At 47.8% G+C, this 24,125-nt stretch overlaps 1 protein-coding gene across 2 annotated transcripts; it reads left to right on the top strand.

Annotated features, from left to right (window-relative positions):
• Nucleotides 1–10,880: 10,880 nt before the first annotated feature.
• GFER (growth factor, augmenter of liver regeneration) lies at nt 10,881–15,727 on the top strand. Of its 2 annotated transcripts, none has more exons than XM_074886478.1 (3): nt 10,881–11,103; nt 11,472–11,683; nt 12,551–15,727. In XM_074886478.1, the coding sequence occupies exons 1-3, from the start codon at nt 10,897–10,899 to the stop codon at nt 12,711–12,713; spliced, it is 582 nt and encodes a 193-aa protein (XP_074742579.1). In that variant the 5' UTR covers nt 10,881–10,896; the 3' UTR covers nt 12,714–15,727. The 2 variants fall into 2 exon arrangements, with proteins under 2 accessions (XP_074742579.1, XP_074742578.1); XM_074886477.1 differs by lacking the exon at nt 12,551–15,727 and adding an exon at nt 11,882–12,535.
• The last annotated feature ends 8,398 nt before the right edge of the window (nt 15,728–24,125 follow it).

Below are 24,125 nucleotides of genomic sequence, written 5' to 3'. Positions count from 1 at the left end.
TCTTCCTCCTCCGCCCAGGGACGCTGGCAGAAATTCCGTAATTTTGCAAACTACCTCGTGCCTTTTACCTGCCCCCCTGCTTTTAGCATACAAATACACCCAGGGGCAGATGGCAGGGGCGTAGTTTGGAGACCCGGGGAGGAGAAGCAGCTTATCTTATCACATCCTTCCTAGAATAACGCAGCCCTGGGTGTCCGGGAGGCCACCTGGGCAGCAACACCTCCTGTGATCTGAAGTGCATTTCCAGGGACAGACGCAATGTCGTTATGGCTTTAGCACATGTGCTTGTCAGAGTTGCTTGAGCTTGGGCTGTGCTCACACCAGGCCCAAAAACTGATTAACGTGGCTCGGTGTAAAGCACAAATCAGGCACCACTTGGTGTGTGTGCTAGCTGGTACAATTCTCTTTACTGCTTTTTCCCACCTGCTAAGATGCTTCACTTTAAATGTGTTTCTGGTAGCTCTATCAATATTTGCACGCTCTCAGAAATTAGTGGGAGACACTGATGCCAATGTTGTTGGAACAAAGGATTAACCCATCTCACGGGGTGTAACTGAAAAAGTCCCAAAGCTGCTCAAGTGTAAATACATGATGGAGACTCAGTTGCAAGTGCTGGGTGCTCTGTCCTGCACCAAGCCAGGTGTCCACACCCCACCAGGGTGACCGGTAGCTCTTCCCGTAGCCCAGCTCCCCCTGCCCGGAGGCACTGCAGGACCCGTAATTCCAGCCCGTCCTTTCACTGAACCACTGCTTTCAGCATGCCTCAGGGTATGACTTGGCTGAAGGGCATCCCTGTGATCAAACCGCCTCCTCCAGCCTCCCTCCCCCTCTTCTTTGATGAAGTCTAAATTGAATCATTATCATTATTGGAGCCCAAATTGAGAGGTTCAGCACTGCCTTCCCTTTCATTTTCCAGTCACACCTGGTGTCTCAAAACCCTCAGCAACAGCTGCAGGTGACTTTTCATCTCCCCAAATCCCCCCCCAGAATCTGAATAGGAGGCCGAACAAGATTCCTTCTGGATGGCCAGAAAATACGGTGAGCAGGGCCTTGGTTTGAGTTTCATGAGCACGTGAGGCTGCTCCTGCACAGCAGGATGGCACTTTCTGGGAACAAAGGAGGTGTTTTTGTTCGATCTTTTGCTGCTGGATATCTGTCCTCTGTTGGGAAGGGAAAGTTATACAGACAGCACTTCAGTCCTGTGCGCAGATTTGGTGGGAAAACCCCTTCAATGGCATCTCCAGGGCGTTGCCTGGCTCGTGAAGCCAGACAGGAGCTGCCCTGAGGAAAGATGATGCAAAGCAGCTCACTGCCCTCAACAGCCCTGGAATCAGACCCTCCATCCCACAGATCACAAAGGGTCCAGCACAGGCATGTGCTGTTAAATCTACCTGGCTCAAAAGGTGAGGTTTTTACAGAGAGAAAAAAAATCAATTCATCCAGTGAGTTTATTCCGTTTATGACTGTGCTTATCTAGAAGCTGCCAGTCTCCAAGGTGGCAAAACCCTTCTCTGAGTCCCTGTCATCATCCCCACACTCACAGGCTTCTCCTCGGCTGCCCAGCCGGGGCCGAGCTCGCCGTTACACGGCTCTTACGTGGCGCTCAGAAACAGCTGGAACCAAGACTCTCGATAAAGCACATTTGATTGGTTTCCTGTCTCAGAGCAAACATGAAACACGATGTATTTCTGAGAGCGTAAAGGGTTAAACATATTTACCCTGAATGGGAGAAGCCAAAGACAATGAAGATCTTTGAGGAGCTGCAATGTCTGTACACACAGGAGACGGCCAGGAGAGGTTCAGACAGCGCGTCGCTCGTCAGGTGTCAGTGAAGACAAGGAGAGTAGGAAACAGCCTTGGTTTTGGCAATCGCTAGCTCCAAAAGCTTTGCCAGATTTCACCATTTTCAAGGAATTCAGGCAGAAGGGGGACGTGGAAAACATATGATCAAATGTTACAACAGGAAGGTGAAATGACGTGGAGGTTTGGAAGTCACCTGAGGGTGAAGGGCCAATCGTGCAGTTTGGAGAGTCCGTGTTCTGGGGAAGATTGGCTGGGGACAGGGATCTCAGATAAAGCGAAGTATGAGCAAAACTACTCAAACCTCAATAATCAGTTACTGAGAAAGCGTATTTCAGAAGCAAATGTCACTGCAATGCAGAGCAGAGGTGGGGAGAACAGCCAGGCACTACTCAGAGATAACAAGGCTTCTGGTGTCATCCCAGAGAGCTCAGTTCAGGGCTCTGCAGTATCATTGCCATGTTGTTGACAAGTTTGATGTCAAGAAACTGCTCAAGAGATTGAGTTAATGAGTCACGTCATGCTAGTCTGAAGTGACACTATCTGTGAAACCGGAGGAAGGGCCGTGCCAGATGGCCTCTGGTCAGCACAAGCGCTCCTTGGCAGTGTTACTGCACCACCTTCACAAAAAACCAAACCAAACACTTATACAAACCCAAATCAAAACACCCTCTTCCTGACATTGTCAAGTTTACTTTGCATCTTCTCCTATTTCCATGTTGTCCTGCTGTAAATTGGTACCTCCTTATGTGTAATTATTAACTGAAGGGTAGGAGTGGTCTGCCCGGAAAAAGTAAAACTGGGGAAGTATTGCTGGGTGCTGCTATTTCATCATCAGCATTTATATAGTTTTTGAGGACAGCAGTTACTTTTTTCTTTGGTCGTTTTACAAGGTACAAAAGAGATCATAAATTAGCAAGTAATATATAGGAGCGGACTGTCCAGCTTTGACAAGACTGAAGAAACACAAGTTTTCCTCCATAATAACTGCAGTTGTTTTGCAGCCTGCTCCAAGCACGCCTGGCAAAGGTGGAGCTCTGCCTCCCACCACTCGAGGAACATCAGTGCCACCCTGAAGCAGCTGCTCTGGTACATGAAATACTGTTTGTGTCACAGACAGTGACTGAGGTATAGTCACGGGGAGTCACACCAGAGTCCCACCCCAAAGAGCCCAGGGTCTGAGGGACAGGGTAGGTCATCCAGTGGCTTCAGGGAGTCCCCCTGGCCACCCAGGCTGCCCCTGCCGCTACTGCCATTACAAGACCAGCTTCCCTCCAGCGAGTGTAAAATCTCTGTGACAAATAAACACTGAGGGTCTGGTTTTCATTTCAGTACAGATGAGGAATAACTTAATCCAGTGTGTTTAACCAGAGTAGAGCAAGCGGGAAAAGTGCCTGAACCAATCCTTCACTGTGTCCAATGAGAGCTGGAAGTAGAATTTGAGTGCGGGGGTGCTCGGGGGCAGCCAAGGGCAGCGCTTCACCAGCTCCACCACAGCCATTTGCCAAGTCTAACAAGCAATGGCCTTGTCACACACATATGAAAAAGAGGAGGAACCATGCTATGAACGTCCTTTACCAAGTACAGAAGCCAGGTCCAGGCTGGTTAGTGACCTGTACATCTCACAGGTGCAGATGTGTGGGACTCTAAATCAGGCACTTCTATGCCCAAAACACGAGGAATTGCTAGAGGTCAGACTCACTGACCTCTTGCAAATTCACCAGGGAAAGGCAAAGAGAGAAAAAGTCCTCAAACCAACCTTGAGATACTATGGCTGCAAGAAAGAGATATGGAAAGGAGCCGCGGGCACAGCCAAGGGGGGCCCTTGCCTGGAATGACGCCGGTAGAACTTCATCTTTTCCCACCATCACCTTCAGGATCAAAACCTGCCCTTTACTGTTCTTGAAGGTCACCTGCGATAACACATGACCTATCAGCACCTTTAATGAAAAGCCCAGCTGCTAAAAGCTGATTTTAAGAGTTCAAAGAGGTTTTAGACTTCCAATAAATAAACAGACTCTTATTTAAAAAAAAAAAAATCAGACACTGCAGTTCACAAAAATATCCTTCACCTCATAAACAAAGGAAGCAATTGAACTTTCACACAGGCTGGGATGAGAGATTTTGCAATATCTAATCCAGAAGAAGGTATTTCATTTCCTCCTAATTTCAGCAGCTGCTGCAGGCACTAAAGCATTTTTCAGTGGCCAGCGGAATCCGATTCAGAACTCCTTTGAGCACACACAGAAGTGCGGCATGTCTCCACCCCCCAAAGTGGCTGCATTGCAGGAGCTTCGGAAGATGCACGTCCATCTTCAGTGCAGGGGGTTCACTGACTCCTCACGGGCAGATTGAAAAGATTTTAAAGAGTTAGGGCTCGAGCGTGGAGAGCTGTGCTAACGGGCACTGTGGGGACACTAACGGGAGCTGGGCGGTTGGTATCTGCATCAGGGCTGTGTGCAGGACCTTCCCTTCCCAGTGATGAACTTGCAGTGTCTGCACAGCACCAGGAATGAATTTTGCAATACCTGCAAGCCCAGTTGTCGTTTGGATCACAGTGAACTGCTGCAGCTTGTAACACTTTTCTCCTGCAGAGACTGAAGATCCGTTAAGGCCAAGTGTGTTGCTCTGTTCTCCACCAGCTCAGGCTGGTAAGGCAGCGTTTGCTGGGAGGAAGAAAAAGTAATTTTGCAGTGCTGCTACCTGAGCTGTCTTAGAAACAGTCCAGCCAGCAAAGCCTCCTACAGCAGTGCTGGGAAAAGACAGAGCTTGTTTTCTGTAAGGCCTCGATCTGCCTTTTTCACAAGGAACTGCACATGATCACCGTGGCTTGTGAGCCAGCATACCGAGAGGGGCTGTCTTCCTCGGGCATTTTTGTTCCTCTCTCTGCTCCATGCCTGTCTGCTTTCCTCTGCCACCTTCCCACCTCAGTGTGAGTCTCACTCCTTTTAATCTGCAGTCTCCTGCGATGGACTCGTGCCTAGTTATTGCTCACATGCAGGACATCGGAGCTGAGCACAGGGGTGTCCTGTTCCTCCCCAGGTCACTGCAGTGTGGCCTCAGCCAGACAGCTGGTATAAAATCACAGCATTGCATCAAACTCCCTCAAACCAAGCACTGGCCAGCTGAGAGGTGTGAAAGCAACAGAGCAAATTCTCCTTGAAATGCCCTTGGGTTCCAGCTGCCCAGCCCAGGGAGAAAGCTGCCTGGCGCAGGTTTGCTCGCTGCCTGGGGCACACTGGACGGGCCCCTGTTTACCAAGCACTTGCGGCAATTGTTTCATAGCTCCTTTGTAAAAGTAGCATGTTTTCCTAAGGTTGTGCAAAGGACAAAAGCACAATTCAAGAAGAAAACTTACAGGAAGGATGAGAATTTAACTTAAGCCACTGCAAGAGAAAGTTTCCTGCATCATTTCCTATCGAAAAAAAGAAAAAAAGGTGTTTGATGAGTGTGTTGCATGGTACAAGGCCAACACAGTCTGTGTATGTGCTGGGACCTGGCTAAGGGGCCTGAAGGGAGACGGAAGGCAGGGTTCAGTTCCAAGTGCACAGCCTGCCCCGCACGAAATCTGTCAGGGGAAAATCCCAGCGACACAACCTGTGCGGAAACAAGCACCAGTGGACATGTAGAAATACTCTCTTCACTTGGGCAAAATCTATTCTTACTTCATGGTAAATATGGTAAGGTCTGATCAGAGGGAAGACCACTGCATTCCTCCCAGATTAGTCTGAGATCTGCTCATCCTTTTCTTACCCTTTCCTCATTCCCCACTGCTACCGATAAGCAGAATATGCGAAGTGCTTTATCTCTCCTGGGGTTTCCACCAGCGCTGGCAGCCCAAGTTAAAAGTTCACCTTTATTTCTGAGTAAAGACAAGACCATTGTGTTCCTTACCCCCTTTAGAAAACAGGGAAAACAATATTTAATCTTCACTCATAAGTCTCGTCAGGAGAAGAGTAACGTGGAAGGAGAACCGTTGTTTCATTAATGTTTAATTCTTAATGATTCAACACGTTCTTGTAGCAATTGTTATCTGAGAAAAATCTCTTCCTCTACCACTGAAGACTTACTACTGTCTACTTGCTTTGACCTACTTCTAGAAAAAGGGATTATCCCACAATCAGGGAGAGCTGCATAAGGGTGAGGAAAAAGACAGGAATCACCAGATGAACCTGTCCTGTACAGGACAAGTGATTTTAAAAGCACAGCTCTCGTAACAAGAGGGTCATTAATTTTTAGGAGACAAAAATGGGAATCTCTGGTAAGGAAAGACCCTCAAAATCCACGTGGGAAGCAGCATGCTACAACATTTTAAAATGAACTTCAAATAGCATCTTCTTACTAAAACAAGGGGTGCCTCTGGAGCGCACCCTGAACTCTGCTGGCATTCGCAGAGGGCAGTCGGGCCAAGTCTCCTTTTGCAAAGCCCAGAGGGACGGGAGCTGCTTGCTGAAGATTTTGTGCTTTATTCTTCAAGAGCACAGAAGGAAAACCCCAATTTTGCTGTGTTTGTGCTCAGAATGCATTAACAGGTTCCATGGATGCTCGGAGAGAGTCTGGGATATAGGAGACAGACTGGAGCACGACACCAGCATCAGAGGACTGGCTGTACCAACTTGCAGAAAACAATTTGATTTTCTCCCTATCCGTGCCGTTGCAAATATACACACCACTACTTCTGAATTCTCAGTTTAATCAGCAAGAGGATCCACACATAAAAACAGCACAAACTTTAAAATAATGTACTGCACTCGCTGGGTGTAGACCCCCAGATTTGAGCAAGACAGAGGCTTGGTATACTCTCTGCGAAGCCTTACACCTCTGACTGTTTTGAACAGATTTTAATAGTTCTGGATGGATCTGAACTGAGATCGGTGTCTCACCCATTCAGTGGAAGTGAAGTGTGCCCATACGGCAGCAGGCTCCTTCCTGATATTTGGGTGATAAATTCATGCCTTGGGAAATTTTGCAGTGATGCATTTCTTGTAGACAAGCAAAACTGTTCAATATGATTCACTTACCTGGAAATAAACATTATTTTTTTTCTGCTGCTATTTCCTAGTTGACTGTAATTTCACAAACAGCTGCATGACTAATTTCTGATGCTCACTTTGTAACTGGTTGGACTTTAGGCTCCCATCCTTGCATGTAAATACAAGTCAGCTTCCTGTAGGTGTATTCCCCTGGAGAGGACAAGTTACATTCAACTGGAACTACCTACAAAACCATCACAAAAAACATGGTAAGAATCCTGAGAGGTATAGGGTAAAATTTTCCAAAGAACTTTAAATAAATTAATGAGAAGTCAGTGGTTTTTATGTTCCCAAATAAAGCAGAAGGCTTTGAGAATATTATTGCTTGTTCTCTGGTCAAAATCTAACTTTTTATTGCAGCAATGGAAATGCACACCAGCAGGCAGTCCAGGCTCGCTGGCCCTGCAGGCTATTACATTACCATACAATCCTGCTGCACCCTAGAAAGTGGGCTGTGCAGATAGCAGCAAGACTTTTGTCCTCTCTATGTTAGTTAAGCCAGTTAGCTCTGAAAATTAGCAGCCTTTCCGTAGAGGTAATCATATCTGTACATAAACACGCATCCTGCTGTAGCCTGGGGTCAGGCTGCGGGGAAAAGAGCTGTGTGAAGCCTCCTTGGGGTCACTCCTTGGGGTCACTCCGCCTTGGGGTTCCCCCTCCTTGGGATCACCCCTCCTTGGGATCACTCCTCCTTGGGGTCCCCTATCCTTTGCTCGGGAGCTGTATTTAAGCTCAGGCCTTTGTCCTCACCCAAAGCCCACTGTGGGGAATGCCTCTGCCATGCATTTTGCCCATCCTGACTCGCCTTTCTGGCTGCGATGCAGCAGGGCTCCAGGGGATGTCCAGCCCCATGGGGGTGTTCAGCCCCAGGGGGGGTCCAGCCCCAGCTGCTGCCCTCGCACCAGAGAGCAAGCAGAGGAATGCCTCTTGATCTGGCCTCAAATAACAGGTCATCTCCCGTTGCCAGCCCATTTCTTCCTTCCCCGCACACCCGCCTTCAGCTGCCAGTTCCCAAGCTCTTGTTTAGCAAGTGCCAAAGATAAGAGCAGAACATCAAACAGCAGTCTTCCTCTGAGAAAGGCAAACACACCCTTTTCATTTTCTCAAGTGCAGGTTCTACTAATGCTTCCTGGTAATGACTGCCATGGCTGTCCTGCACATTACCCTATTCTAGGCATGGATTAAGCGGCTGTTGGGGCTCACCGCGGCCTCCTTCGGCCCCAGAGCTCTCTCCCCCCTGAGCTCACACGTTGCCCACATGTGCTGCAGCTTCTCTGCCTGGTCCGAGCACCCTCGGGCGGGCTCGGAGCCGAGGGGACAGTGGTGGTGCAAGGACACCGCAGGGATGCTCCAGTGTGACACAATCCTGGTGAGGGACACGTGGCTGAACACCAGCACCCATGGGGACCCTCCACAGGGCACCCAGCAGGCTCCTGCTGGGACGGAACAGAAGGGAGAGAAGGAGGCTGCCCTGTCCTTCCTCTGCTCTGCGCCACGTTCCTTCCTTCGGATGGAATTAATAAAGTTCTGCGCTTGGATTCAATTAAGAGACAGTAAAGTGGATTTCCTTGCTCTGGTTTGAATCTGAGCATCTCTCTGTTTTTTAACTTGCCTGCTTTGAAACACGATGATGCTGGCCGTGAAGGCAAATAAAGAAAATTGGGAACACCTTTTCCTAAAGAGCCAGCTCTGCTCTTGCAGCCGACCAGGAAAGGGGCAGGGGGAGCAACACTGACCACAAATCCCTCTGTAAGCAACAGCTTCTTTCCGGGTTACAAACTTTTTCCTTTTAAATAAAAATAAAACATGCTTATATTTTAACTAACTCAATAAATGGAATTACTCACAAGGAAGCAAACAGACTGTTAACAGCCAAATAAGGAGATTGCTTCGACTTAGAAACATCCCCGCACGTATTTAATTTCTTGAAGGCTAAGCAATAAAGCACTGTAGGAAATTCCCCGGGTCTCTCTTCCAGATACCAGCATGCCTTTTTTCCTGAATTAAAAAAAAAAAAAGAAGGAGGTCATCAACATAATTTAAACATTTATTGGTGGGTAAGGAAAACAAACATAAAGAATGTCCTTTCCCCTAGTTGATCTTTCCTTTGCTTGTGAAATTTAGATATATAGTTGTCTATAACTTTAGACAAACCCATTTCAGTAGTTCCTATCTGTTACTCATGTCTCTTTTCCCTCCCTCACAAATATCAGCAAAGAAACGTTCTCATTAAATTGAAAAAAAAAAAAAAAAAAAAAGCACTGGTAAATAGGAGGTCCAAAGATGGAGATCCAGATCGTCAACTCAGTGCTACGCAGACCAAGAAACAGATCAGCCATTTCCACAGAAAGCACACTAAGTTTTGAAATCTTTTCAAAGGCGAGTCTTTGAAGCATTTCTCTGAAGTGATGCATTACCTACTAAATATTTTACACCATGCTGTGTTAAATATATCGGAGGATAACAGCTGAAAATGAGCAGTATTTTTCCAGCAACTTTCATACAAATTGTCTTTGCGGAATTGGTGGCATAGCAGCACTTAACATCAGGCAAAAGACTCAAGATGTATTTCAAACAGGCTACAAAACAGCCTGGAAGAAACAGGATGTGGAGAAGTGCAGCTATTTGTAGGGGCAGGAGCTCCTAAGGAGAAAGGTCCCAGGTCACGACTGCCTGAAGGGACATGAAAAGGGCTGATACTGCCTGAAGGGGCAGAGGAGGAGGGAAGGGAAGGGAGGCAAAAACCTATCCCAGCCAGCTGATACATTTCTTAAGATGGTATTTTGGTCCGTCTCCATCCCAGCTATACCTTTGTTTGCATTAAACAAAATAATAATATTTTTCACTTGACCTCCAGGACAGGAAGAGATGAAAAGTGGAAGTGGATACAAAATTTGCATTCTAGAGTGCATTGTCCACAGTGCGAGATTTATTCTATGTCCTGAAAACCTCTAATGGCACAACAGTGTCAAGCCAAAAAGAAGGAAAAGAGCAAGTCTGTGCTACACTCCAGCTTTTCGTCCTCTAACCCCAAGACCCTGCCGAGGCGGCTGTGTCTCGGAGGCTGGCTGCAGGGTGCACTTCAGGTGGTCACACCCCACGGACTACAGGATGAATCGGCCAAAAGCTTTATCTTTGCTTTTAGCACAGTGCCAAGCCTCAGCTAATTAACCTTTCCAAGCGATGAGAGACCCAGCTCTGAAGCTGGTGCCGTGCTGGACCATCACCCAGGAGCTGGGGCACCGTCCTCACATGCTCGCAAGCCTGTGGCTCCCCAGGAGGAAAAGGAAAGCTGCTGAATGTCTGCTCGAGACCTGGGGCAAGGGCTGGGCTCTCCTTCACCCCCAAGCAGCTCAGCTGCAGGTGAGGGCTCATTTCTTTGACATACCTGCCCATGTGTAACACGTGCAAACGCTCTTGGAAAGAGATAAGTAAATCCTTCCTCGATATGGTTTTACAAGCACATGACAGGCGTTAAAACACGTAAAATTCGATAGGGGCGTGTTCCGCTACAGTTGCGTGAGTTGGAATTGAGTTATCCATTTGTTTGTTTCAGAAATCATGCTGTTGATTCTTACCACTGATAATGCTGAGGTGCCCTTCGCCACCATCGCTATGCAGGAGAGCTGCTCCATCCCATGAGCTCTGCCACACACAGTATATACATATATATATATATATATATATATACAGAGATGTGAGGCGGACAAGAGCTAGCAGGAGGCTCATGTCACTGTGCCGTGAGAGGAAAGCCCACTCTTTTCTCCTCAAACACAAGATTTAAACCCAGAGCCTATTGCCGCATTGGCAAAACCCATCAGAAATGCGCACTTCTGTGTGTGGTGTTTAACAGCCAACGCCTGGGCCGAGGAAAAGCCCCGTCCCTCTAGCCAGCACGCAGTCGGGGGTACAGCGAGGCCCTCCCGCACCTCCCGAGACCGAGACCCCGACCCCGGCCCCGGCTCCCCGCGGTTCCCGCTCCCGCCTGAGGGAAACGGGGGACAATTCAAATGGCGGCCTCCCGCGGCGGCCGCCCCAGCCCGTGGTGCACCGCGGCGCCAAGATGGCGGCGCCCAGCGAGGGCCGGCCGGGTCGCGGTGCTTCGCCGTTCCCAGGCACAGAGAGCGGCCCCTTTGCCTTCCCTTTCGCTGTCCCACACGGTGCTGCGGGCTCCGGGGCGGAGGAGCCGCCCAAGAAGCCGTGCCGAGCCTGCACGGATTTCAAGAGCTGGCTCCGCGAGCAGAGGAGGCGGGCGGCCCCGGGCGGCGGGGTGAGGCGGCGTCGGCGGCTTTCGCTCGGAGGGGGGGCGGTGGGAGCCTCCCCTGTCACCCCGGAGCCTGGGGGGGGGCCCTGCAAAGCTGTGAAGTGGGCCTCCATCCTGCCCCCCAAGTGTGGTGGGGCCGTGTGTCCCCCTCCTTAGGGTGTGAAGGGACCAGAGGCAGGGTTTCCCCTCTGTGGGAGTGTGAAGGCGGCCTCCATCTTCTCCTCACGGGTGTGAAGGGGGACTCAGCTGTTGTCCCCTGCTGAGGGTGTGAAGGGCCTGTTCCCCCACACCTCATCCTCCCACCTGAGTGCAGCAAAGGGGCTGTTTCCCCACCAAGCGCCGGGGTCCCCTCACAACCCTTTCTCCTGCTTCAGGAGCTGCCAGTCACAGAGGAGAAAGAGCCACCTCCTGACTGTCCCCTCGACAGCGAGCAGCTGGGCCGCAACACCTGGGCGTTCCTGCACACCATGGCAGCGTACTACCCTGACCACCCCACCGGTGCCCAGCAGAAGGAGATGAGGGAGTTCATCAACCTCTTCTCCAAGTTTTACCCCTGTGAGCACTGCGCTGAGGATCTGAGGGAAAGGTGAGTTGCTTCACTGGGTTTTTTTGGTGGCTGCTGCTGAAGGGGCTAACGTGAAATGCTGGGCTGCAGCAGCTATTTGCATATCAGCAGCTCTTCCTGCATTTGGGGTTTGTAGCTACCTAAACTGGTTTCTTCCATTATTGCATAAACCCGAGATACACTTACTCAAAAAACAAATACTTTTTCTCATGCTGTTAGGTTGTGTGCTGCCTCCAAGGCCTCCCTGAGGCAATTTCGGGATTTTCTGGTTCAAACTGGACTTGCGCTCAGATGTGGAATTAGTCTGAGACTTGAAATAATGTGGCTTTCAGGAGGCAAGTGTTCTTCAGCCCCAGAAAATCCTCTTTATTGGCAACCTCAGCAGTGGAGGCAAAGATGGAAATGTGCTGTGATGTTTGATAAAGTTTTCTTCTGTTACTGTCAGCTTGTTACTTGAAAGATTCAACTCCTCTTTTCTGGATTATGAACATGCGAAAAAAAATTGAAACCTAATTGTTGTCTTAGCAGGCATCATATGGCAAAACTGCTCGGTTTTTTTTAATTTTTTTTTTTTTTTTTTTTTTTAGTTTGTGGTTTTGATGAACTCAAGTACTTCTTGCTTTTTATCATATATAAGCTCTTTGACTCTTGTGTCTTTTCCAGCTGACAAGACTAGGCAGTGAATGAAACCGAGCCAATTGCAGCCATCAGTATTTTATAGTGGAGGTTTGACCTCTGATAGTTACTGATCTCTGTGTGCTTTTTTCAGGGTTCTCTTGCAATAGCAGAAGGGGAGACTTTGGCTGTCTGTGTGCTATGTGCCTGCTTTGGGTGCTGAAGTTGGGGACTGTAAAGAAGTAACATTTGTTTCCTCTTCCCTGTTTGCAGATTGCGTACAAATCAGCCCGATACTAGCAACAGAAATAACTTCTCCCAGTGGTTGTGTCTTCTTCATAATGAAGTGAACAGGAAACTGGGGAAATCTGAATTTGACTGCTCTCGTGTGGATGAGCGCTGGCGAGATGGTTGGAAAGATGGTAGTTGTGATTAATCGGTAGAGACTGCTTGGGAAATCTAAGAGACCAATTCAATCTGGTGTCGAGTCACTGCAGGGAGATGTGCGAGTCAGTAACTGTGTGCGTGCTTGTGTGTGTGACTGATACAGCTTGTGGAAATAAAGGTAAACCAATTCTAAAAGTAAATTTGAAAATCTTAGCCTAATAATATTTTGATAAATGATTACATACGTGTATTACCTGAGGAATTGAGGCCTTACATTTGACACAGGGATTGCCAGAAACCTGTGAAATTAAGTCCCAAACTCATAGAGACCTCTTCATTATGACATTTCCTTATTTTAGGGGCATTTACTTATTTCTGTGACTAGAATTCATCTGAACACAGTTGTATAGGGCTGCCCTGTGGCATTTTACGTTTATCTGCAGGCATTATCCTGATGTTTTAGAAGATGCATCTGATTAATCGTAATTCTTATTTCTGTTGTTCTGATAGAGAAAGCTCATGCTGTGTTCTGTGCCAAGTCTGTACCCCTGGATCTCTATTTCTGAGATCTCCAATGCTGCTTGTTAAACTTGCATCCAGTTCCTTTGATAAAAGGCCTGAAGGCAGGTGCATTTAATTTAAATACTAAAATCACTGAGCCCAGATTTCTCATTTTATTTTTGTGTTTCAACTTACCATGTAAGAGGACTTTGTAGAAAGAGAAACTAAAGCAGGACAGAAAAAGAACCTCATCTGATGAGTGGAATGAAGTGTCAACTGGGTGAAATTCAAATGTTTTAAATTGATTGCTAATTTTCTTTGGATCCAGAAGTGGTATGATGATAAGTTCTACTGAACCTACTTCTTCTTAAAGCAGATAACTTCTTCATCTCTGCTGTGAACTTTTGTCTGTCCTGAAAATAGCTTGAGACGTATCTGTAATGAAGCATATTCAGCTTTGTTTAGCATACAGTATTTCTGTATGTGTTTTGAAATTCTTGATTGGTACTTTCTGACCGGGTTGATATTCTGGTGTTATCCCCTAGCTAAAAATCTCCCTAGAACAAAAGGACTTTACAAGCTCCCTGCAATATTTAGGTCCTGCTCAAGACTGCTGTGTCAGCTTTACGTAGTATTTATTGTGCAGGGGACTCAGAGGAGTCCCTAGGGTAGATTTCCTCTGCAGGAACTGTTCAGAATCCACGCTATGTGTAGTTTTCCTAGGTCAGTTCCTATATCAGTGTATTGATACATAAGTGTGAATTTTCAGATTCAAGTGAAATAGCAGAATAAATGATTTCCACCACAGTGCACGTCTCTCTATAAAAAGAGACAGCTTACCAAAAAAAAGTCAAAATAATTTCAAGTTCTTAAAGTAGATAGAGATATCATGCCCTTAATGAATTTCTGGCTGTGAAAAGTTTGCAGGAGTTTGCACAAACCATGGCAATAGTAGGCTTTTTGCTTCTGTGCTTCTTGCTGAGGTTTTCTTGCGTGTCTTAGTGAGCTTCCTCATTTCATGCACTACAGTACATTTGTAAATTTACTCTTGCTGAGTGTTACCTGGAAATGTTAATGGTACTTTACAATAGTATGAGAGTGATGACATCTCATATCTAAGAACTTTGATCTTCAAACCTGTGTGCATGGGGCTCTTTAGTGTTCAGAAAAGCAATAAGAACTTTGGAAATACATTTTAATGTTTTATGGTGTATTTAAGTTCTTTCAAGTTAGACCTGTTAAACATTATGAAACAAATTTTATGGACTGATTATTCTTGAAGTTTTTAGTGTAATAACGCTTCTAAACACAAACCCAACAAAACTGATGATAAGGTACTTCATGAAGTATGCAATCTGATTTACGACTTGAAGGTATCATTCTGGTTATTAAAAGTGCTCAGAAAATTTCCCTATTAACATGTTGAGGTTCTTAGAACAAATAAATTTCAGTCCTTGCTTTTTGTCTTTTTGGTAATAAACTCGGTCCCAAAACAAAGCACACTTGTGGGGAGAGGACCAACAAAAAGGCTGTGGCCCTCCCCTTTTGTCAGGCACGACCGGAATTACCCAGCTCTGTCAGGATGGTTTTAGCAGCTGGGCACGCTGACAGGCATTTTCTTCTGGACTTGGCTGTGCTAGAGGAGGAATTTACTGTTTTTCCTTTCCAGTCTGCCCTTGACTATTCTCTGTGACAATTACATCGCCCGTGGAGCAGGTGATGAGATTTCTTCCTGATTTGCCTCAGTGTAAGTGAGCAGGTTGGTAGAACACCCGTCTCATCCCTTTCCATCTTAATACTGAAAATGGGCCAGGTTGGTGCGTTGCACTCACTCGTGCGAGTGCCCTTGATCTCTGCTGCCGAGTCCTGGGGCCACTGCTGCCTTGTGCTGGCCGGTGGTTGGTGATAGGCAGCTGCATGGTAACCTTCATGCTGCAGCATCTGCTCACAGATTAAGAGTGTAGAGAGGAAAATAAATGTGTATCCTGCTCAAAATCAGGGAGGAGCAGCTGTGGCAACACAAAATTTTCCTCACCTTGTGTTGTTGTTCAAGGAGGTGGTAGAGGTGTGCAGGAGGAAAAACCCCTTCTGCCAGCATGTCCTGTTCTCTGCCCTGGCAGCGGTGCAGGGGTAGGGGAAGAGCCTTAAAGCTGAAGCCAGCACCTTTAGCAAATGCTTCCTAACAATGAGCCCTCCAGCTGTGGCTGCTGGGGTGTCACCAGGGCGGTTTGTAGCTTTGCAAAGTGGCCATTTGGTGAAATACATGCTTGCACTCTGTTCTCTCGTATTTATGGCAGAAGAGCTTTGGTTTAGATGTTTCTCAGGCGTATCGTCATCTCTGGGGACCTGACTGCGGCGAGGAGATTTTTTTTTTTGTTGCTCATTTGTACCACATCTCATGTTTTAATTTTATATAAGGAATTTCTATTGAAGATACTTGTATTTGTGTACAGAAAATTGTGGATTCTCTTCTAAATGCACTTGATTAAATCTAGTTTTAAAAATGCCTGTATTCAAATTACATTTCCTGTTGATGTGAAAATAATAAAGCAACTGAGTTCATTCCTGGCTGCCCTACTGCATGAGACCTTAGGCATCATGTTGTGCTGGTGTGTCTGACCTTCTGCGTGCCGACGTACTGCAGTCTGAGCTTGCTGTGATTCTGTGTGTGTATTGTCAGGTGAGGTGGGGCTGAAACTGCTCCTTTGCTGTTGTCCTGCTGAATTGACATCATTCTCTGTGGGCCAAGAAGCTGCAAAAACTCAGTGATTTTGTACAGCGGGTCCTTGCTCGTCAGATCGGAGCTTGGTTTTATGTGGGGACCAGTGGGATTTTTTATGGGGTTCAAGTGGGTTTTTTCTTCTCTGTTTCTAACAGCACTAAGGGTAGCATTACAGTTGGGAGTAGCTCAAATCTTGCTGAATTTGAGCAGGGTGGCAGAGGAGGGTGTTATCTACTGAAGGACAGTGCTTATTAACTGCATATTCACCACACAGCCATCCACATCCCATCGCATTTGCCAGGAAGGGGAAGCTGCTTCCTATCAATACAAGGAGCCCTCACAAGACAAAGCACAGCCAGGAGCAGCTGCTGCCTAAGGAGTTGTGGGACCTTCCTTGAGAGCTGCTCCTCTGTAATAGACACCTGGTTAACCTTTCGGCTTCACAAAGCACTTACTGTTTCCATGGACTGGTTTGCATTCATAGCTGTACTTCTTTTTTATTTTTTCTTCTTTTTTTTTTTTTTTTTTCTTCCCCACCCTGAAAGCAAAGAGCAGGGAGCCAAGAGGGAATTGTCTGTTCCATGAATGGGAGGCTGAGTTACTTCGGCAAGTACCAAGTGCAGATGTTGGCAGAAGCACCACTGTGCCTTTAACATTTTTCCAGGGATTAGCTGTTCCTTTGCAGTGTGTTGGGTGTGTACAGTCTCCTGGTTACGGTAAGATTCCCAAGAGTTGCTTTGCTTGCATGTGTCTTCTGCTCCAGCCTGTTACAGGTAGTGTGTGCTATTTCTTCCTGTTGGAGTTTTACAGGCTGGGAGAGGGTAGCGTTTAGATTTTGGTTTGGGTTTTTTGCCCTTCCTATCAGCATTGATTTTTTTTTTTTTCCATTCCTGAAATGGCTGTTCAGGTTTTTGTCTGAACGATGGAGATGAGCTGTTCAGTGTTTCACATAGTCAGGAATAAGCACTTCAGTAAGAGACTGCCAGCAAGGTCGCGTGAAGTCAACTCTTGATTTTGTAGGCTAAAAGGAAATAAAGCAAAACCACAGCTAATGGCATGTAGGTAAATCAGCAGTTAGAACTGTTTGAGGGGACGGGGGCAGCGCTGCGGTCAGCTGGAGCACTGACCTGGCTTGGCAGGTCCCGCAGGGAAGCACACACCGACGCCATATGCCGACTCCAGGCTGGCTGACACAGCCGGTTCAGGTGTGTCTGCACCGATGCACAATTAATTCACAGTCGAGGGAGCTGAGCAATGGTGGTAGTTGGCACACAGCTCGCATCTACTGCGTGTCAAAATTTGCCACAACTTGCAAAAATCTGAAACAAAGGTCAGTTTCTACCAACTAAGGATAAATGGGACTCAGCGCCCTTCTCTGCTGGAGTATCTTTATTGCTGTCACTTCTTAATTTTTGTAATTACTCTTAACGTTTCCAGAAGTAAAGTCTAACAAGCAGCTGTAGCATTTGCCAAGCTTTGAAACTGTTCCGTTCCCCTCGGTGTATGACAATCCTGTCTGCGCTTCCTGTGCTAGTGAAGGGTATAACACAGCCTGGAAAGCTGCGCTGGCGTCTGGGCTCACAGCATCTGGCACGGTCTAGCACTCAGCCGTGGTCCTGGCACCGAGGCTTGCTGAGTTCTGCCCCTGCCTCCCGCGGCCTTGCCAAGCTGCTCCCTGCAGAGAGGTGCCCTCTGCTTCCGTGCACTGTGCTATTGCAGGCTGCAGGTTTTCCTCTGAGCACTCCTAATGCAGAAGAAGCCTCTTCCTGGTCCCAGGTTTTCCCTCCCGTGTATCTCCTATTATCGTACTTCTTGGCTTCTCTTGTCTTATGCGCTTCACAGGGGTGAAGCTATGGGGAAAAAATTGCTTTGCATCTTAATCAAGCTAACAGTAGAGGGCAACAAAGCATGTATTTCGTTGACTTTCCTGTCTCTTAGCTTGTCTGGAATAGCAAACTGCTCCAGACATCAAATGTTTTACTTCATGCTAGTCCCTTTACCGTGGTTTTGGGAGGAGATTATTGTTGACTTCGGTTACTTTTCATACTAGTGTGCAATACCTCTTGTATAATTACCTAAATGAGGGATGTGTTATTTCTCTGCCTGCAGCTAAATTCTGCACTTGGAAGTATAATAAAACACTGGATGCTATTTCCAGCTTGTTTCCTACCTGATCTTCAGCCTGTAGCTGGTCATATATGGAGAAGTTCTGGCTTTTATATCAGGTCATTAACAGATTGGAAAGGACGAGTGTATTTTATCTGGTGATTTTGTAACAGTCACTTTCTTATACAGAGCACTATGTGTATAATATAGGGCATTGCTTGCTTGTAGGAAAGGGATTTCGGCTGTGACTGGCCCTCAGAGCCTCTTGGTGGCTGGGGCTGCGTTGGGTTAGACCTGGTGACTTGCTTTGCTCCTCCTGTGGCTTGAACCAGCAGCAGATGGGAGCCAGATGTGCACCTTGCTTAAAGGTGAGCTGGTCTGTACCGGCACATCTCAGTTGTGCCATACAAAACCTCGTTAGTGGACGCAGACTTGCATAGGCTCATGTGCAGACCAGACACAGGGAAGGGAAACGGTACACAGCAGTCGTGAAACAGGCATAATTTTTGGTCGGAGAAGGGATCAAACTTACTTGGCATGGTTGTCATCTGCTCTGGATGCTTTGTGGAGAAAAAAGAGGATTTGGAAGGAAGATCACAGGACAGTCATGACTTCAGTGAAGCTGTTCCTTTTGAGATACAGGGATGCAGCCCAGCCTTTCTGCATGGGAAGAGGTAGGAAGAAAGCCCACAGAGTTTCATGGGAGCCTTGCTTTGAATTAGCAGATCTGTGAGAGAAAACAGCTGAGTTAAATTAATGTCTTTCCCACAGCAGACACCAGGCAGCTATTTCATGCAGTCCCTCAAAGCTTCCCTTTTCCCAGAACACCGGGCTTTAGGTCTAAACTCAAGTCCCAGTACTGGACGGTGCTGGATGGGGACTTTCCTTTCAAATGCCGAGTGCAGTCAGGCAAAGCTGGGCTTTCCCTGTTTCTTCCATCCCAAGCTCCCAGTAGTGTGAAAAAGTGGATTCTGTGACTGTGCCTCATGCCATGCTGCTTAGATGGGGTAAAAGATTGCAAGCTCCTATATGGCCTATAAGAGATCAAAATTCAGTTCTTACTTAGTCATAAGCTTCCTGCTAGACTCCAGGTAAGTCACTTCATCTTCTGTAGCCACACTTCCACTTCTGCAAAATGGGTCTAGAAACGGTGGTTTCAGCAGCCTTTGCTTGTATTTCCTATTTAGATGAAAATCTCTTTCAGGGAGGCTGTTTTAAGGTGTTTGTACTGTACAGTTCTAGGCCTGAGACTGTTAACTATAATAAAATCACTCTTCTCAATCCGTTCCACAATCTCCTTTACATCAGGTTACATCTTTCTTTTGAATCTGAGGGCCTGTTTAGTATTTGCAACATTCAGTTAAGAAAGGAAGCGTTTCTTATTTTCAGCGTATCACTCCAGATACCACATTCGTTACATCGTGGCCTTTTTTCCCCCCAGAACTTGTGCTGTGGATCTTGCGTTCTTGTGCAACACGAGCAGGAACGATAATAACAAAAGGGCTGAGCAGGGGGAGAGCTCCTTCGGCAGCAAAGCTCGATGTAGCTCAAATGAGAACTGTAGCAGCTCTGCGTGTCAGAGCGTGGCTGGAGCAGCTCGGAGGCTGCCCCGTGTCCTTGTAGCTGTCAACTCCGCTCATGTTACGTACCTGCTTAGCTCCGAGCAGGTAGCAGATGACAAGAACCAAAGTCAGCTTGTTGGTCAGGCCCTACATGGTGTGACTCGCTGTTGTGGTCTGAAGGAGGTCAGTTTGGAAAACAGCCAGGGATCTCATTTCCCTACTGTCTAGTTCCTCCCAAGGTGTCGTGCACCTCCACGAAGCAGAGTTCAGCCCAGGGACTGAATCGGATTAGGTTACTGGTTTGCCAAAAGCCCCAAACTTTTCATGCTATGAAATATTTTGAGAAGAAACAATAAGTTTACTAGATAAGACGTCAGGCCTGCAATTGTACCACTGGAAAGCATTTTGAAACCCTTTGGTTTTTTTGTGCAAGTACTGTGAGATATTAACTCTTCTGTTCAAAACAAATGCTATCTCAATTCATTGAATTCTGTTATCCAAATCTTCCTCATGCGGTTTCAGTTAGTAAAGTTTCCTGCGTTTTTTTTCTAGCCTACTTGAGTTTATACTTGCACAGTAACTGCTGAATCCCACCTGAGAAATGGCTGCATTTCAGAAGTGGATGAGTAACCAGCTAATAAATGATTTTCCAGATATTTTTGGATCTCTTAGGGTGGAAGGCATTAAGGAGCTTTCTAGTGATAGTGTGCTAAGGTATTGCTAATCAGGAAGTCCATTCTCTCTGCTACTGGGGACTATGAATTTCTAAGCACCTCTCAATATTTCCATCAATGCTCTTGTTTTTCTGGAGCCTAATGGCTGAAAGCGATGTTGGCCAAACTCTAACGAATGTCAAGCAAAGCATTTCAGAGTAGCAAGTAAATGACCATATATCAAAGTACTGCTTCAAGCGTGCTGCCCAGGGAATGTGAAGGGCAAGCTGTTTTACCACCCACGCCCGTGCAAAAGGCAGCGTCAGACCTCGCCGAGCAGCTCAAGTCGGTGGGCTGCGAGCCGTGGCCGGAGCCGGGCAGGCTCCCCTGGGCCACGCGCTGCAGAGAGCCTGCATGCTGCTTATTTGCATTGCTTGGCCGAAGCAGCTTCACTATAAATACGTTGTCAAAGCTGTTCTGAGAGCAGGGCAGTTTCACGTCGCTGTTTTATTTTAGAGATGTTAAGTAGAAAGTGTGGCTGATTGTTTTGCCTGCCAAATCGGAAGCATCCCACTGCTCCCCTCTGCCACAGAGACAATATGGTCGGTCCTGCTAAAGAAATCCTATTGACTCATCTTGTCCATTACTGGGCTTCCTTACGGGCCAGGTCCCGATCCCAGCGATCGCAGACTGGGGCTGTGAAACAGGGTGCGTTAGCCTCAGCCATCTGCTTGGAAATTTTTTACAAATCCGTTCTGCTTCACAGGGCGACGCTAGCATCGCTTACAGTCGTTCAGCTGACAACAGGTAACTTGGTAAGCGTTCATAAATTGGTTCTGTTCAGCCATATGTCCTTGAAAAACATTGCCACTCTTAGCTCTGTAGAGCCAGCTGAAATCAGCCCTTGGCTGAGGGGGTAGGGCTGACTCCAGTGGGCTTTAAAGAAGGAGAAAGCCCCACATCTTGTCTCCTCAAGGTTGTTATATCCACGTACTTACCCCTGGGTAAAAACCTGATCGCTTTTTTGTGTTGGAGACCCAGATTAAGAAGTCAGTGTGACTACGAGAAGCAGGAGGCAAACCCGTGTTTTCCCCTACCCTTAATTAAACTCACGTAAAATCAAAACATGCACAGATCTCAGGCACTTACTTGTCTGTGTGCCATGCTGTTTGCTCCCTGTCACTGAGATCCAGGGAGAATGGTAAATGCAGACAGAACTTGTTCAAACTGAACAAATGCTCTGGAAAGTGCTATTTCCGAACACTGTTCTTTTCCCCCATTTGATGGGGAAAATGTTCAAGATGCAATATCCTTTCCTGTTATTGGCTGGCTCTGTGTATCTGTTAGCTTATTTGCAGCAATAGGAAGTGAAACAGAAATACAGTTTGCATGTAGGCTAGAGATAGCTACTGTGCTTTATCTGCACTGTAGCAGAGGAAAAAAGCTAGAACATGACGTGAAAAATGACTGTATAAACATACTGCACACAGCAGAAGTTGGAGAGATGAACCTCGAAGGGAGAGGACAAGTTTAGAAGCAGGGATTTCAGATGTTGCCTGATGCAGCACGGTCGTGCCCTGAAGCATCTAAACCATGTATCTGTCTAGAAATGGTTACGATTTGTTCTATGGTAGCATCTAAAAGATTTGGGCAGTAGCTTGGTCCCTTGTGCTTTGCACTGTCTGAAATATGCCTGTCCCAGTCGGGACAGAGGAGCTAGGCAAGACATTTTAGGAAAGGGGAGGATTGAAGTGTCTCTCCCAATGTCATCAGAAAACCCAAGGGCAGACCCCAGAGGTCTAGATGATTCCTGGTGCTGTAGCCCTGGGAGCACGCTGCTCTCCTGCCCGTACGTCCTACCACACAGCTTTCTTAATGCCATTGGTGTTCTGAGGGTCTCTCCACAGCCTTTGAGGCATGTGAGCTCCTCACATTGCACAGACCCACCTGGGGTGCATGGCATGGCAGTGGCCGGAGGGGACATCCCCTCGCAGGGTGAAGTGTGGGGTGTGTTGAGCCCAAGGCTGGCAAGAAAGCCTCCCTGGCACCGGCCAGCCTCGGGGAGCAGGGCTGCCCTGGCCATCCTGTGTAACTCTTGGGCTAGGGGACGCAGGATGGTTTGATCTCAAAGCGTGAAAAAATGTTTTTTAGGACACTGGAACAGCTGCTTCTAAACTGCTGAAGCTGTTTGGAAATCTCACTTGTGGTAATCCCTTCAAGTTAATATAGTCTTTTCTTAACCTGCAATTCAAGGATGAGCTGGCGATGCTCTTGACACTGGGGTGCAATCCCTGGCCAGCCCCATGAGGCATCTTGCTCGAAAAAACCCAGGAGGGACCAACCTGGCCATTCTCTTTGTAGCCATTTCTTTTTTGCATAGTAAAATGTGATTTCTACTGAGCTGGTGACATTGAGGAATGAAAGACTGAATTCTGCTTTCCCTGCTGAGAGTCAGAAATAGATCTGGACAGATGATGACTCACCTGTAATTGAGAAAAACTGAATGGCATCATCCTAAGCTTTAACAGTTAAATCCTGATTCCACCTGCCAGAAAGAACAGACTGACAAAGCTGCAAAAGGCCACAGCGAGCCGGAGACGGGGCATGGGAATCCTTCACTTTGTTACAGCGTTTTGCATGTAAGAGGCTGAACACACCTGCTACACACGTACCCCCTGCGATCTGGCAGCAGCACTGCTCCCTGCACGGGGGGACACGGAGCTGCATGGACAGCGGGGTAGGAGGAGAGCTGGTGTGGAGCCACAAGAAGCCCCCCAGCCCCGACCAGAGGCCTGCTCCGTGCCAGCAGTGCATGCGTACTCCTCTCTGCGACTTTCCCTGCAGTTCCCGTCCGAAGCAGAGATGATGTCAGAGTTGTCATGGCATCGGTATCTATGGAACCGGGATCATCATCGCGGTGCTATGAAAACTAACTCAGGAGATGGTCCTGCAGCCGCGGGGGGGAACTCCCTTTGCAGTAATTGAGGGTTTCCCTCTGTAAGGTTCCTCTCTTTTTCTTCCTTCCTCCTGTCCCTGGGGAGGGAGCAGGGATGGGACTTGGCGTCCTCCTGTCCCACAGCAGCTCTGGGTGCAAGAGCTTCAGCCCCATCAGTGTTCCCTTTTCTTGGCCCAGCTAATGGGTGCGTAACTGCGTCCCTCGCCGTAAAGCGGCTGCCAGCCCTTTCCCTCTGCCGCTGCGCTCAGCCAAAGGCCCCGCACCGGCTGCCCGTGGAGCACCTCGCTCGTGCTGTGGGGCCGAAAGCCCTGCCTGCACCGAGGCGGTGCCAGAGGTGACGGCAGCCCCTTCTGCTGATACAGGGCACGGAAAGGGTGTTTCTCTTGGGGGAAGCAGGGTGTGCGTCTGCAGCAGGGGCGAGCTGAGCAGTGTGGTGACCTCCCTGTGTGCTGGGCCCCTGCATCTACCCCAGCCATGTGGGTTGCCCTGGCCATAGCAGTGACCTGGTTTGAGTGACCGGTGGGGTTTTTTGGCCTTGTCATTGCAGGGTGACGCTGGCACAGCACAGTGACCCTTGCAACAACACCCTACCCCAGCCTGTACCGCGCTCCACCCAGAAGCAGCATGATGACCTGAAAGGAGGGTGCAGAGAGGGGGGATGAGTCTCTTGAACCAAGGAACAAGCGTCAGGACAAGAGGGAATGGCCTCAAGCTGCGCCAGGGCAGGGTCAGACTGGCTCTTAGGAAGGATTTCTTTGCAGAAGGGGTTGTTGGGCGTTGGAATGGGCTGCCCAGGGCAGGGGGGGAGTCCCCATCCCTGGAGGGGTTGAAGAGTCGGGTTGACCCAGCGCTGAGGGATCTGGTGGAGTTGGGAACGGTCAGTGTGAGGTTCATGGTTGGACTGGAGGAGCTTCAAGATCTTTTCCAACCAAGATGTTTCTGGGATTCTGTGTCCGTGGCC

The sequence above is a fragment of the Strix uralensis genome, chromosome 16 (genome assembly GCF_047716275.1).
Source record: "Strix uralensis isolate ZFMK-TIS-50842 chromosome 16, bStrUra1, whole genome shotgun sequence".
NCBI lineage: Eukaryota > Metazoa > Chordata > Aves > Strigiformes > Strigidae > Strix > Strix uralensis.
This window is presented reverse-complemented; position numbering and strand designations above follow the sequence as displayed.

Bases quoted from the DNA above. Each gene is read 5' to 3' on its own strand.
- GFER (XM_074886477.1), top strand. From the start codon at position 10,897: ATGGCGGCGCCCAGCGAGGGCCGGCCGGGTCGCGGTGCTTCGCCGTTC. The intron at 11,104-11,471 runs GTGAGGCGGCGT...CTCCTGCTTCAG, and splicing joins GGGCGGCCCCGGGCGGCGGG to GAGCTGCCAGTCACAGAGGA. The intron at 11,684-11,881 runs GTGAGTTGCTTC...TCATGCTGTTAG, and splicing joins GCTGAGGATCTGAGGGAAAG to GTTGTGTGCTGCCTCCAAGG.